Source organism: Neoarius graeffei, chromosome 28 (assembly GCF_027579695.1).
Source record: "Neoarius graeffei isolate fNeoGra1 chromosome 28, fNeoGra1.pri, whole genome shotgun sequence".
Taxonomy (NCBI): Eukaryota; Metazoa; Chordata; class Actinopteri; order Siluriformes; family Ariidae; genus Neoarius; species Neoarius graeffei.
The window spans coordinates 16961739-16977254 of NC_083596.1; the positions used below are offsets into that span (position 1 = coordinate 16961739).

At 42.2% G+C, this 15516-nt stretch overlaps 1 protein-coding gene across 2 annotated transcripts in view; it reads left to right on the forward strand.

Moving 5' to 3' along the window:
- The window catches only part of LOC132875841 (E3 ubiquitin-protein ligase RNF43), a 211425-nt gene that overhangs the window by 114950 nt on the left and 80959 nt on the right, over positions 1 to 15516 (forward strand). For both annotated transcript variants that reach the window (XM_060912947.1, XM_060912948.1), the window contains exon 2: positions 9909 to 10031. In XM_060912947.1, coding sequence (XP_060768930.1) covers positions 9909 to 10031 — 123 coding nt within the window. The remainder of the gene's footprint in view (positions 1 to 9908; positions 10032 to 15516) is intronic.

A 15516-nucleotide genomic window follows, 5' to 3' on the forward strand; every position in this document is an offset into this window, starting at 1 on the left:
TGCTCCAGTTATATAATATTATAACTTGTAATTCTATGCACTTTTTTAAACATTTAAAATACTTTTGGCGTGAATGAAAAGTGAAATGTGCAAACAAATCAAGGTCATCATGTCTCTTGACAAAGGTATAAACCAGGGGTGGGCAATTATTTTTTCCATGGGGCCACATGAGAAACAGAAAATTTTGTGGAGGGCCGGACCAAAAGGCTGAACTAAATTCTGCATAATATTAATTGTATTTCTTTATATAAAGCAGTAAATAACATTGTTTTTACAAGCTGCTAAGACTGGTAAGAGTATGGAAAAAACGAGGTTGCCTTACAAAAATGTCATTTATTCAATCAAATTTCCCAAAACAATGGTTAACAAAATGTGAACGTTTGTACCATTTTTTTTCAGTCACCTTCACCCCAAAACACAATAAAGACATCACAATATTGTCTTTCTACTCCAAATATCAAGCAAGAGGCGGCACGGTGGTGTAGTGGTTAGCGCTGTCGCCTCACAGCAAGAAGGTCCTGGGTTCGAGCCCCGTGGCCGGCGAGGGCCTTTCTGTGCGGAGTTTGCATGTTCTCCCCGTGTCCGTGTGGGTTTGCTCCGGTTTCCCCCACAGTCCAAAGACATGCAGGTTAGGGTAACTGGTGACTCTAAATTGACCGTAGGCGTGAATGTGAGTGTGAATGGTTGTCTGTGTCTATGTGTCAGCCCTGTGATGACCTGGCGACTTGTCCAGGGTGTACCCCGCCTTTCGCCCGTAGTCAGCTGGGATAGGCTCCAGCTTGCCTGCGACCCTGTAGAAGGATAAAGCGGCTAGAGATAATGAGATGAGATGAGATATCAAGCAAGATATATTATAATAATGATGCCCACATTTGTAGTCTAATCACCTCATTTGGTGTTTTTCAGTTTTTTATTTGTTCAGTGAGAGAAATCTCGTCTCTGTTGGTCTTTAACGAGTGCATCAGAGTCAGGTTGAATGTCTGAGGTGGAGATGCGAAGCACAGCTGACAGATGGTCATCAGTCGATTCGGTGTAGGTATCAGATCTACAGATCGGCTCGGGCTCCGGCGCCTGCTGGTGACGTCACACTATGTGATTGGCTGGACCGTTTGAAGGATGACGTACAAGTTTGTGGTTGGTCTGGACAAATTACGGAAGTAGGGATTAGGTTTCGTGGGATTTCGCGCGCATTGCGTTTTTGTTGAACACAACTTCAAAATAAAAGCAATGCATATTCAGTCCATGCATGAGGTAAAATTAGAAAATACGCTTATTTTGTAATTTCTAATTAACCTTACGCGGGCCGGTCAGAATGAACCAAAGGGCAGGATGCGGCCCGCGGGCCGTAAAATGCCCAGGTCTGGTATAAACAATATTTTATTCAGAAACAAGAAATTACATTTTTAATAATTTATTCTATACACAGAATGCACAAACTATAAGAATTAAAATCACAGCTTTGGCAGAATATGAACAATGAGAAAAAAGTGTCCTATGACTATTAATGGTGTTACCCCAATTGAGATTGGTGCTTAAAAAATTCAAGAAAGTCTTTATTATCTGAAAAATATTAAATCGGGAAGAACCAATATTAAGAGACCATAGTGAAGCAAACCGTCTATCCATCCATCCAGCCATTATCTGTAATCGCTTATCCTGTGCAGGGTCGCAGGCAAGCCGGAGCCTATCCCAGCTGACTATGGTTGAGAGGTACACCCTGAACAAGTTGCCAGATCATCACAGGGCTGATGCATAGAGACAAACGACCGTTCACACTCACATTCACACCTACGGTCAATTTAGAGCCACCAATTAGCCTAACCTATATGTCTTTGGACTGTGGGGGAAACCGGAGCACCCGGAGGAAACCCACGCAGACACGGGGAGAACATGCAAACTCCGCACAGAAAGGCCCTCGTCGGCTGCTGGGCTCGAACCCAGGACCTTCTTGCTATGAGGTGACAGTGCTAACCACTGCACCACCGTGCTGCCTTGAGGCAAACCGTCATAGTTAAAAAGCTCTTAGTTTACACTTTATTAGCAACTCTTGTGGTGTTACTCATGAAAAATATTTAATTCTCATATCATGGCATTTGTAAAATATCTATTTGTTTTTATAACGGTCATTGCCTTTATGTGAAAAAGATTACAACAAGTAGAACTAAGTAGAATACTAAGACCCCAGAGTAAGTAACTTGCTCTTGATCCTAAGATCCCTGTTCTTGGCTGCAGGAGTGAGTGGAACCCAATGTGGTCTTCTGCTGTTGTATGCTGAGATGCTTTTCTGCTCACCACGGTTGTAAAGAGTTGCTATGAGTTGCCATATCCTTCCTGGCAGCTCAAATCAATCTGGCCATTTTCCTCCGACCTCTCATCAACAAGACGTTTCCACCCACAGACCTGTCGCTCACTGAATGTTTTTTGTTTTTTGCACCATTCTGTATAAACTCTAGGGACTGTTGTGTGTGAGAAACCCCAGGAGATCAGCAGTTTCTGAAATACTCAAACCAGTCTATCTGGCACCAACACCCACAGTGCCACAGTGAAAGTCACACTTTGAGATCACAATTTTTCCCATTCTGATGTTTGAAGCGAATCTTAACTGAAGCTTTTGATTTGTATCGGCATGATTTTATGCACGGTGCTGCTGTCAAGGGATTGGCTGATTAGAGAACTGCAGAAAACAGCAGGTGGATGGGTGTTCCTAATAAAGTGGCCAGTGCATATATATATATATATATATATATATATATATATATATATATATAATTTCATGCCTTAGTTCATCAAATATTTTAAAATCTTTGAAAATCAAGTTCCCAGATACAGTGGCATACCCAAAGAAGATATTACATTGGTTATTTCAAGTTAGCATCCTGAGAATTTATATATATATATATATATATATATATATATACAAATTTACCTAACACATACATTTGGGTATCTGGAGCCTACCAACTCACAAACTCTGAAATAAGACACCCAGTCAGTTTCTTTTGTCCTGTCTATTTCAGAAAACATGTGCTTCAGCAAGCCATTCAGATTTGGTTCCCCTTTCTATGTCACAAGTGGAGCTCATTAGAATAATACCACCTTCTTATCTTAGTATCTCCACTCATGGCTTGAGAACTGCCTTTCTGAATGAATATTCACGAGGAAAGTACTACCCGATTGGCCGGTCCATTTAAAGGAACAAGCACTCAAATCAGCTGTTTTGAACAGGGCTGTTTAGACAGGGTGAGAATGGAGCTGTGGTGTTTTATCCTTGTGGTATTTTGACCAAAGCATGTAACAGACATTTCATTAAGTCCTCAGGGATCTGTGTCACCTTTAATATTCATAACAAATATTCATTGCATTTTATTTAACTGATACTGATACTTTGGGGGTGGCACGGTGGTGTAGTGGTTAGCACTGTTGCCTCACAGCAAGAAGGTTCTGGGTTTGAGCCCAGTGGCCGACGGGGACCTTTCCGTGTGGAGTTTGCATGTTGTCCCTGTGTCTGTGCGGGTTTCCTCCGGGTGCTCTGATTTCCCGCACAGACCAAAGACATGCAGGTTAGGTTAACTGGTGGCTCTAAACTGACCGTGAGTGTGAGTGTGAATGGTTGTCTGTGTCTATGTATCAGCCCTGTGATGACCTGGCGACTTGTCCAGGGTGTACCCCGCCTTTCGCCCGTAGTCAGCTGGAATAGGCTCCAGCTTGCCCCCGACCCTGAACAGGATAAGCGGTTATGGGTAATGAATGGATGGATGGATGGATGGATGGATGGATGATACTTTGGATTGACCCAGGATCAGGTATACGACCTATTCACATCAGTGAATATTAGCTTCACCCACATCTAAAGCAGCTCCAGTAATCAGTAAAATTGACCAGCAGAATTAAAGGCTAAGAAGGTTGAGAATAGGAGAGCGTTTAAAGCGTTATTGGGTTACAGTTGCACATCTGAAAAGTTCTGTAATTTTTGCAGTTAGGGTTCAGTAATTTCCTGCTAATGGAGTATCCTCTGGCACTGCATGCAAAGTTATTTAACATGCTTCTCAGTGGGTGAGATTACAGAGGCTTCCTTTCTGTCTGACCCAATACGCCCCCCTGGCCTGCTGCTTCGCTTCACGGAAACTGCCACAATACCTCCAAATCCTCCTCATTGACTCTACAGACAATCCGACGTCTCTACATCGCGCTCTGTCTCTCTGTTGGGTTGTTCAGTAATTGCGCCGCAGTCATTATAGTATCAATTTCTCAGCAGATTGTGATTTTTTCCCCCTCACTTCTCTGTCTCAGTGGATGGGGTCCTAAAGGATGGCGGTGAAATGTGATTCCGCTACTGTTTTGACAGCGGCAGTGCTGTAATGTCCATCATTTCTCTCTCTCTTTCTCTTTTTCCTTTGAAATACACCTTGTTTGAATCCCCAGACTTCAGAAGTGCCTCTACATTGTGGTTTAAAAAAAAAAAAAAAGTTAGCAAAAGCAGCAGTAATGACTGAGGAACATTTAACTCTAATTATTGGTTGCTAGCTAGTTTTACAGCGTTCTACAGCATTGTTTGGGCTTAACACTTTAATAAACTAGCACATTCAGAATGTACGCATGTTTCTATGTTAATTGGAGTGGAGCGTCTTTGTGTTCTTTGACTGTAGACATGGAAAAACACTTAGCATGTCTTATTTTGTCATTGACGATAACTTGGTAAACAAAAGATAGTAGCTAGGATTTTGATAGCTGTCAAGTAAAGGAGGAATTCGGTGCTTTGAAAACTAGTTTAAAACTCGTTCACCCCTGTTGAGTGTCTTCTGTGAATGCATTTTTTCAGAATTTTCCTTTTAAAAGAAAATCTTTCTGAAAATCTCCAGGAAGTGGAAGAATTTAAGCTTTGCATTTTATGATCCTAGAAATATTGGCCTAAGGCGGACTTACCAGAGATGTTCAAGGACATCCGTGATTCAATGGTCTGCCCTGATTTAAATCCATCTACTCTTTGTCAAGCCTAGATTTGGCATAATGTTTGGTTCAAGACTGCAATCTCTGAAAAGCCACACTGGGAACTTTCACTCTGGACCAAATCTAGGCATTCCATTAAAAAAAAAGTATCTTCCATCCATCCATCCATCCATTATCTCTAGCCACTTATCCTGTTCTACAGGGTCGCGGGCAAGCTGGAGCCTATTCCAGCTGACTATGGGCGAGAGGCGGGGTACACCCTGGACAAGTCACCAGGTTATCGCAGGGCTAAAGTATCTTCCATATAATATAATAAAAATCTCAATGCTAATATATTCATAAACAGCATATATTTAGGGCGGCATGGTGGTGTAGTGGTTAGCACTGTCGCCTCACAGCAAGAAGGTCCGGGTTCGAGCCCCGTGGCTGGCGAGGGCCTTTCTGTGCGGAGTTTGCATGTTGTCCGCGTGGGTTTCCTCCGGGTGCTCCGGTTTCCCCCACAGTCCAAAGACATGCAGGTTAGGTTAACTGGTGACTCTAAATTGACCGTAGGTGTGAATGTAAGTGTGAATGGTTGTCTGTGTCTATGTGTCGGCCCTGTGATGACCTGGCGACTTGTCCAGGGTGTACCCCGCCTTTCACCCGTAGTCAGCTGGGATAGGCTCCAGCTTGCCTGCGACCCTGTAGAACAGGATAAAGCGGCTAGAGATAATGAGATGAGCATATATTTGATTTGCTACACGCAGAACCACTTACACCACAAACTACCATTCTGAGGCACTTATGGATGGGCATTGTAGTTCAGACATCTGAGATTTTTGTAAATAACAATGGAGGGTTTTTTTTTTAAACGTGAACTTGGCTGTAGCATCACAAAGCAGTTGGAGGAAACTCTTGAGCAGAGTTTACAGATGCCCACAGTTAGCTAGTGTCAACTGACAGGAGAGTAATGGCATGCTTCCCACCCAGAGAGCAGGACCAATTCGAATCTCATGCATTGTCAGGATTCAGACCCACAATCTCCCAATGCCTGTCTTCTGAAACGTTCATAAGCAACAGTTAGCACCTGTCTTACCAAGAAAACAAGCTCAGGATGTGTTTCACACAGACATGCGTGTTTGTGTGTGAAAGAGAAGCTTGGCAGGATTTTGTAGAGCATAACAGTGCTGTTTAGATTAGACGCGCTGAGCGAAGTCTCACAGACATACACACAGATGCACATACACACACAGTGAGAGAGACAGTTGTCACGGGAAACTGGGTCGGAACAACACATCGGCTGCTGGCCAAGTATTTTGGTGCTGTTGGAAAGAGCAGAGAGAGAGAGGGGTCTGGGCGCAGGATTTGGGGAACGGAATTCTTTCCTGACACATACTAGACTTGGCTGAGTCTCTGGCCCTCAGGGGGCGAAGCCTTTGAAATGGGGATAAAGGGCCTCCCTGACCCCAGTTTCCTGTCAATCACTCCCTGAACCCCCTCATCTTGTTAACATGCTCAAACTGCCTCCACCACCAAATATGTTTTCTGCATGTAGTTATTCATTTGACTAATAGACAGTGATATGTCTACATCTATCCATTGCTAGATTTGGTCAAATTAATCGTGAAGCACAGAAGTGGCCAGTTTGTCACAGAGACAACGTTTGTAACCTCAGAAACAGAAGCCTTTGGAGAAGCCCTTTCCATCTGTGAGCTTTGAATGGAAGTAAATTGAAGGGTTGAGGATGATCTAAGGCCTAGAGGATGGAGAAATAGACAGATCAAGGACGACAAAGTGAGTGACTCTTGCATCTTAGCTGAATTGGCAGCACTTGAACTGGCCCCACTGCTGGCACAGGACAAAAGGAGACCCGTAGGGCAAAACTGGGAGGGGAAAAAAATTGACTTCTCACCACAGCCACTATTTATTTTTCCCTGCTCTCTGAACTGCTGTTTGTTTTTGAGGCTGTCAAGACTTTTTTGTTCTATTTTTAGTTGGCTAACTACGGCGGCGGTGGAATGCTTTTAATCGCGAGTACAAAGGCGCAGAATGGGGACGTCTCGTCCACTCTCCAGCAGAGATAGCCAGAACCGACCACTGTCAACATTCAGGCTGTCAACATTCTGGGCGGTGACTGGATGTACATCTTGCGGTTCGATTTGGGCTCCCTGTTGAAATGAAGACTGTGATTTTCAGTTCCCAGGCCCCCTGGTTGTGATGCCTTCCCAAACAAATTCTCAGATCATGAGGCCGTTCTCAAGTCCACTTGATGTTAAGCAGTAAAGATAATGGTGAGCTTTGAAATAGACTCATAACTGAGTCTCCATTTGGATGATTTAGGCCTCTGTCTTTGGGAGAAGCCTGACTCTTTCCACTGGTCCTGAATTTGGGCTCCTTGTTAAAATTGAGACTGTAATTTTCGGTTCCCCGACCACTCTGCTTTTTGCCTTTATGTAACCCTATAGAAGACGTCTTGAAAGAAGCTACTGGTTCTGGCCTGCTGTATCCCTGTCATCTTAAAAATACTCAGATATCATGGGATGATATTTGAATCCGTTTGACTGTAAGTGAAATTGGCATGTCGTGCAATAAAGAAGAGAAGGGTTGACTTTGTAAAGGACTCATCACAGGGTCTTCACTTGAATGTTCAAGGCCCCTGCCTTTGGGAGAAGCTAATGAAAACAGTTAATTCTACTTGTCCTCATGAGAAAATGCAAAGTTATGGATAATCTCTCTGAATTTGTTCGAATGCCAATCTAGCTGAGGAAGGCATTAGATGTTTGTCATTGAAAAGTCACACTGTTGTGTGCAAAAAAAAGAAAAAAGATTGACAGTTGCTGAGAACGGAGAAATGTTAAGCTATAATATCATGAGAAGCATTGAAAGCAGATGTTGCTGTAATACCTCTGAAATCCTCCTCAGCCTTGTGAATTACTGCCCAGATATTAAATGTATGCTGTCATCTCCAAAAACATACTAAATGGATGATGATGATGATGGTCATATACTCAACAGGATTGGCGAGGGTCTAGTTTCTTGATTCGTGACCATTCCCGCATTCATTCTTAGCTCATTTTCCACTGGCTTTTCTGAATTCATGTTCATTAATCTGTGACAGTTTGCTCCTCAGAAGGTCTGTATCATGGTCAAAGACATCCACCAGTTTCTCTTTTATTTCACCACTTCCTTCCACTTTTAGAAGTGTTCCAGTGGCAGATCCAGCTGCACGTTACATTACATTACATTACATTACAGGCATTTAGCAGACGTACAACATACCCAGAGCAGTCTGGGGAGCAGTTGGGAGTTATAGGCACTTCAGCCATTCCTGCTGGTCCTGGGAATCAAACTGGCAACCTTTTGGTCCCAAACCTGCTTCTCTAACCATTAGGCCATGGCTTCCCCATTCATTCCAAATAATGTCATACTTTCTGACAAGTTTCCCCCACCACTGATTTCATTCTTGGGTTTCATTTTGGTTTTAGGGATTTCTGCTTGAGGTCAGGGGAACTCCCCTTGCTCTGCTTCCCATCTGTTGGCCTACCACAGTAGCCTTAGGATAGCTAGGTTACGTCTTGGTGAAGACTCCTTCCTGGTGTTTTTACAAAGGATTTAGAGGAGATTTATGTCGGATAGAAAGCACAGGATTGCATGGTGTTCCTTAAGGTGACTCATGCCAAGGTTAAGAAATATGGCTTTTTGGTGGAGCTTGATGGGATAGTTAAGTATTAGTGGTCATTATCTTGTGGTTGCAGTCATTTAATCATCTCTCCAGACCATTAAGGTTGATGTACGAGGCTCATCCTTCAGAAAATGGGCATGAATTACCAAACACCAAAATTGACCTCAGATTTGTGTAAATTAGTGGATACAAACAGATCTCAGATTAGTATGAAATAGTAAACAAACTTTTCTCATATTAACATCAGAAAACACAAACGGATCTCAACTTAGTGTGAATTAGAAAACACGTTCTATCTCAGATTAGCATGAACTAGCAAACATAAACTGAACTCAGATTAGCATGAAATAACAAGCACAAACTGATCTCAGATTAGCATGAAATAACAAACACAAACTGATCTCAGATTAGCATGAATTAGCAAACACAATCTGATCACAGATTAGCATGACATAGCAAACACAATCTGATCACAGATTAGCATGACATAGCAAACACAGTCTGATTGCAGATTAGCATGAAATAGCAAACATAAACTGATCTCAGATTAGTTTGACATACCAAACACATTCTGATCTCAGATTAGCACGAAACATCAAACAGATTTTCCTCTCATGTGACTGCTGGCCATGTTCTGTATTCTTAAAGAGGTTAAGAAAGTCCCAAATTCTCTACTATCCATTTGTCGAACATTAGCATCGATAATTAATTTGTGTCTCACTCATGATGACCAATGGAGTCCAAAGCCTTCAGTTTGTTAGCTACTCAGTTAAATTTTGTTTCTTTTAGTCTGCATAAAAACACAGAATTTGATTTCTGTGGATGTTCAGTCCACTCAGGGATAAATAACCTTCTTAACTGTATCTGTGGGGTGGCACAGTGGTGTAGTGGTTAGCGCTGTCGCCTCACAGCAAGAAGGTCCGGGTTCAAGCCCCGTGGCCAGCGACAAGGGCCTTTCTGTGGAGTTTGCATGTTCTCTGCGTGGGTTTCCTCCGGGTGCTCTGGTTTCCCCCACAGTCCAAAGACATGCAGGTTAGGTTAACTAGTGACTCTAAATTGACTGTGAGTGTGAATGGTTGTCAGTGTCTATGTGTTGGCCCTGTGATGACCTGGCGACTTGTCCAGGGTGTACCCCGCCTTTCGCCCGTAGTCAGCTGGGATAGGCTCCAGCTTGCCTGCAACCCTGTAGAAAAGGATAAGTGGCTACAGATAATGGATGGATGGATATATATATATAAGTTTTTGTTACATTTGTTTGGTACATAATTATATACCATCTGTTCTCTCTCTCTGTCTGCAGTCTCATCCGCTGTCTCTGTGTAACACCAGTGAAGATGAGCGGCAAGAAAACTTCTTCATCAGCATTGTTAAGCTGGAAAGTCCAGAGAGCAAAGTGCCCCAGTGCCTGCCACTTCTGGAGAAGGTAAGACTATGTATAAAACGCAAGCACACACACACACACGAGGCATTCCTAGCGTAGTTATAATTCGTATAACTTCACTGGGACGGATCACTGAGTCCAACTGTAACTGTTACTATAGTAGAGCTAGCAACATCATTCGCGGACAGTGATGGGAATAACGGCGTTAGAAATAAACAGCGTTACTAACGGCGTTACTTTTTTTAGTAACGAGTAATCTAACTAATTACTTTTTACATCGTTATAACGCCGTTCCCGTTACTTATAATAAAATACTATGCGTTACTTTATTAAAGCTGTTCTCATCTGGCATGCTGCTCGTTCAGCCTTTCTTTACTCTGCTTTAGTGTGGGGCGGGGAGACGCGAGACAACGGCACAGTAAGCCAATCAGAGTAGATTTGGACAACATACGTAGGTAGGCCACGCCTACTGCACTACTGTGCGCTCTTTCAGTCAGAAGACACAGCGATGGCGAGCGGTCAGCCCAGCACTGCGCTTTCACACTGGAAATACAGCCAGTACTTTTCATTACTTGAAATAAAAGGCAAGAGTGTTTACGTGCAATGCACATTATGTCGAGGAACAAAGCGTTTGTCCTCGTCAGTGGCCAGTATTTAATTAGTAACATAATTTTAATAACTACAAAAATATATTACATTTGATAGATGTCTTATCTCACATTGTCCCACAAAAATATTAATATAGTGTAGATAACATTACTAATTGGTTCTGTTAAGTGTCCATTTCAGTCATTAAACACATTTAACATTCACTTTTATTATGATTACACTAATTGAATTTGATTTTTTTGAGGGGGAACAAAATGTAACGGAATAATTACTTTCCCTGGTAATTAGTTACTTTTATGACAAAGTAACTCCGTTACTAACTCAGTTACTTTTTGGGAAAAGTAACTAGTAACTATAACTAATTACTTTTTGAAAGTAACGTGCCCAACACTGTTCGCGGACATTATAAATTTATATTTTATATTCATTTTTCATGAATATAACTTCCAACGTCAGGTGAAGACGAAAAGGCAGAAGGGAAGCCAATTTGACTGGACACACCTTTAACAGGAATGTAAAAATTATTGTGAGCCAGCTAACCAATGACCATCACTATCAGCCAGTGTGGCTTCTTCAGGATCTATTTTCTTTCATGGAGCAAAAATAAACACATTATTTGGTCACATCGTGGTCGCAATGTCAGTTACTCTGTGTAATTATTATTTGTAAAACTGTTATATGTTACCTGCAGCCGAATCGCAGTCATGCAGATATTCAATATCACCGGAATTACATCATGGATCCAGTGTTTGGGTGGAATCAGTGTGAAAGCAAACCTGCGATTACGAGCCCTGTGCTAAATAAGCCCTGAATTGGTCCTGAGTGCTGACTCGAGTATTCAGGCCGAATGTACGTACACAAAAACACCCTAACATGCCTGGAGTGTGAACAGAAGCCAGTATTGGGAATTAAAACAGGAATTTAAAGTCGGACATTTGGGATGAGGACAAACGTATACTGTCCATAGCAAATATAACCACCTTTTTTTAATGTTTATGGAGAATCACATAATCTTGTTTAAGAGCGCTAATTTGACAGAATTAGTGGTCCTTTTTCTCAATGATGGAATGAAACCATCTTTTGAACTCTACTACACTTCTCCCAGAAAACAGCTCGGAGTAGTCTCGTCCAGCGGCACTGTTCTCGGAATGAGAGGAGCTCCAAATATTTACGCCAAGGAGCTCATCGTCGCTCATGTAATCCAAACATCCCCTTGGGTTCAATTATCAGAGATATATCTCTCTTAACGAACAAGTAAGATGTTTATACATCCTGCGGCATTGTAATTATTAGCGCTAGCCTTGAACCAAGAGCGCAGAAATTGTTTTCTTTCTCCTTTATTTGCCTTGCACTAGGCCGAAGCTTAATACACAAAGCGGGTTTTTTTAATTCCTTTCTTTTTAAAAGCAAGGAAGGATGAGTGTGTTTGGAGTTTAGCCCCATGTCTGGACTTGCAGGCTCTTGATTTGATGCTTTTGTCTCTTTTAAAGATGCAGCAACGCTTCATTGAGCCATTTCTAATCCTGTTTACTTTTGAGATGGAAATAAGGAACGAAAGGCAAGCCTAAAGTATGCATGTGTGTATGAGCATGTGTGTATGAGAGAGAGAGAGAGAAAGGGAGTGTTTAAAGTCTATAAGGGTTGGGAGCTGTGGTTTGATGGAAGGTTCGTGGAAGTTTTGTTTGGGGCTATTGTTGGATGTGCTTAGATCATAGTATCTACTGTGTGAGAACAATGCAAACATCACTTATGTATGTGTGTATGAGAGACCAGTTGTGTACTTTGACGTTATTAATTTGTATACGTGTATACGTCTGCAGCTGTAAACGATGTACAGGAGACGGTTTTCAGCAAAGTACAGTAGATCCACCCTGGCAGTATACAGTACACCTTCGGCTTTTTTTCTTTTTTTTTCAGATTTTTATCCATGGAAACAGGATGGATATCATACGTTAACGCAATATATCAATGTTTATATTTATAAAGTTGTTCAAGTTATCTGTCAGCATGCATTTCATGCCAGGCTCCCATGCAGAACTCTTAACCCTCCTCTCATATTTTATTGCTGCACATCAGCACTTTTCAGAGGCTTTGTGCTCTTTATTGTGCTGCCTAAATTGAGCGATATCATATTTACATCCAGATTAAATATTTATATTCTATTGTATATTATATGATCTTGAAACCTTTGATAAAATGTGGAGTAGAAGACGCAAAAAACCCCAAAAACAAACAAACAAAAAAATCTCGCCACGATGTTTCTGTGTACGCAACCACACCCGGACACACCTCCCCATGTCGACCAATCAACATTCACCAGAAGGCTAGTTGATGCGCAAATGAGATGTACGATGCATTTGGATTTTGGAGGCCTGAACATCAACACTTCTTTCTACACCACGCTTCCAGACCTCCTATCTATGTCATAATGCAAATCCTGTACACGTAAGCACAGACCTGCTTTTACTCGCTATATCCTGCTTTTGTTGCTCGTTCCTGTCAATGGAGGACTTTTCGCCGCTCCCTTTACATTCTTTCTCTGTCTGTCTATACTCCCTGATTTAAATTTTTCCTTTTTTCATCGTACAACAACAATACCTTGAAGTGCCAGCTCAGACATACATAGGTCATGTGATTTGTGTGCACTTGCTGAATAGATGGAAATATAGAGACGAACGTGTCAAAAAGTCTAAACACGTTGCGAAACTAAAAAGTAAGAAGTCTGAAGTTAGGGGTTCATCACAGTATTTTGAAACTTGGGTTTGCAATTTGAAGCTTGAGTTACTGTCAGTGCAGAGTTTCACATATTTTCCTCATGTCCATGTGGGTTTCCTCCAGGTTCTCCGGTTTCCTCCCGCCTCCTAAAAAACATTTCTCATTGGTTGGATTGGCAACAGTGGTGTAGTGGTTAGCACTGCCATCTCACAGCAAGAAGGTCCTGGGGTCAAGCCCAGCGACTGATGAGGGCCTTTCTGTGCGGAGTTTGCATGTTCTCCCCATGTGTGCGTGGGTTTCCTGTGGGTGCTCTGGTTTCCCCCACAGTCCACAGACATGCAGGTTAGGCTAATTGGTGACTCTAAATTGACCGTAGGTGTGAATGTGAGTGTGAATGGTTGTTTATCTCTATGTATCAGCCCTGCAGTGATCTGGCAACTTGTCCAGGGTGTACCCCACCTCTCGCCCATAGCCAGCTGGGATAGGCTCCAGCTTGCCTGCGACCCTGCGCAGAATAAGCGGCTACAGATAATGGATGGATGGATTGGCAACTCTAATTGCCCCAGGTATGAATGAGTGTGTAAATGTATGTGCATGGTGTCCTGTGATAGGTTGGCATCCCGTCCAGGGTATATTCCCATCTTGCGTGTAGTGTCCTGGGATAGACTCTGGATCCATGGTGACCCTGAGCAGGTCCTGAACAGCAATGATCAATCATAAACTATGTAATGATTGCGAAACTGCTGAACTGATAATAACTCTTTGGTAAAATGGATGCAAAATGAGCCAAATTCAACACCATTAGTACTAGGATGTACTGTGTGCCCATCCAGTTCAATCACCCTGTCCAGAATGCTGCTGTTAAGCCATGTTTCAGTAAAAAAATGGTGATATTCTTTTTTTGCAATCACGTGACTTTTTGCCTCCTGGTTCACTTCCGGTTTCCAAGTGATGGGCAACAATCAAAGATGGCGTCTAAGGCAAGTACGCATCCGTCATCATCTTGCGGAACACATTCTACATTTGACCATGTTAACGGACTAGAACCAAAAGCAAAATCGAGATATCAAGAAAAAAATATATTTATGCAATAGATTGGACCCCTACAGCTTAAAAGAGACGGACTTTTCAAGCGATTTCAACAACTTTTCAAACAAACATTTTTCAGACATTTCCAATTATCTGGTAGTTCAAACATCGTTTTACACGAAGAATCGAATGAAAGCTTTCCAAAGTCTTAAAGCCTATAACTTTTTCATTTGCAGCTGGGTTCATGTCATTAGAATAAGATTTCTAAAGGACAATAATCATCTTGTTTTTGCGAGGGTGAGTAACGTAAGCCGAAGTGTAGTATATGATTAAAGTCGGAGCTGCTATAGACATTTTTGCAATGATAACTTACATTTTATTTCATGACATTTTATTTCAAACGTAGCTCAAACTTATGAACTGACACCATTGGACTGGACAACCTGAAAAAAATACCTAAACAATTGAATTTCAATTGAGGCCGACCTACAAGCTAGTTTCATCATTTCATCAAAGGTTTATGACATCCAAAATGTAAGAAAACTCATTTAACGTTAGAAGTTTTGATGTGAGGGACATAAAATTGAGGTATGTACCTGTTGACAAAACGATCGCTGCAAACACGAGCATGTGGACTCTCGATTCCTTTTGAACACAGTGAAAGGTTTGCGAGCCATTTTTCATGGCGTCTTTTTCACTACGCTCACACTGCAGGCTGAAGTGACTCAAATCCGATTTTTTCGCCCATATGTGACCTGTATCCGATCTTTTATTGACAATATGAACGACACAGATCCGATTTTTTCAAATCCGACCCAGGCCGTTTGGATATGTGGTCCTAATTCCGATTCCTATCCGATCTTTTCATATGCGACTTCAGTCTGAACCGCCAGGTCGCATTCATCCGACTTACACGTCATCAACAAGCCACAAACGTCACTATTCTGCGCTGAAGTAGGCGGCGGGTCTCTCAAAAAAAGTTACAACAACATGGCGCATGACATCAATGCGACTCCGCACCCACACGTTCCTTTAAACGGAGGTTGCAGTCACTACCCCGCAGAACGCCTGAGCCAAAACCCTTGCCCTCTTCCTTCTCAACCTCCTCCTTAACATCAGGCTATTGTGCATGTTCTGGCTCCGTCGCAACAACAACTGCATCATCGCCAGGTAC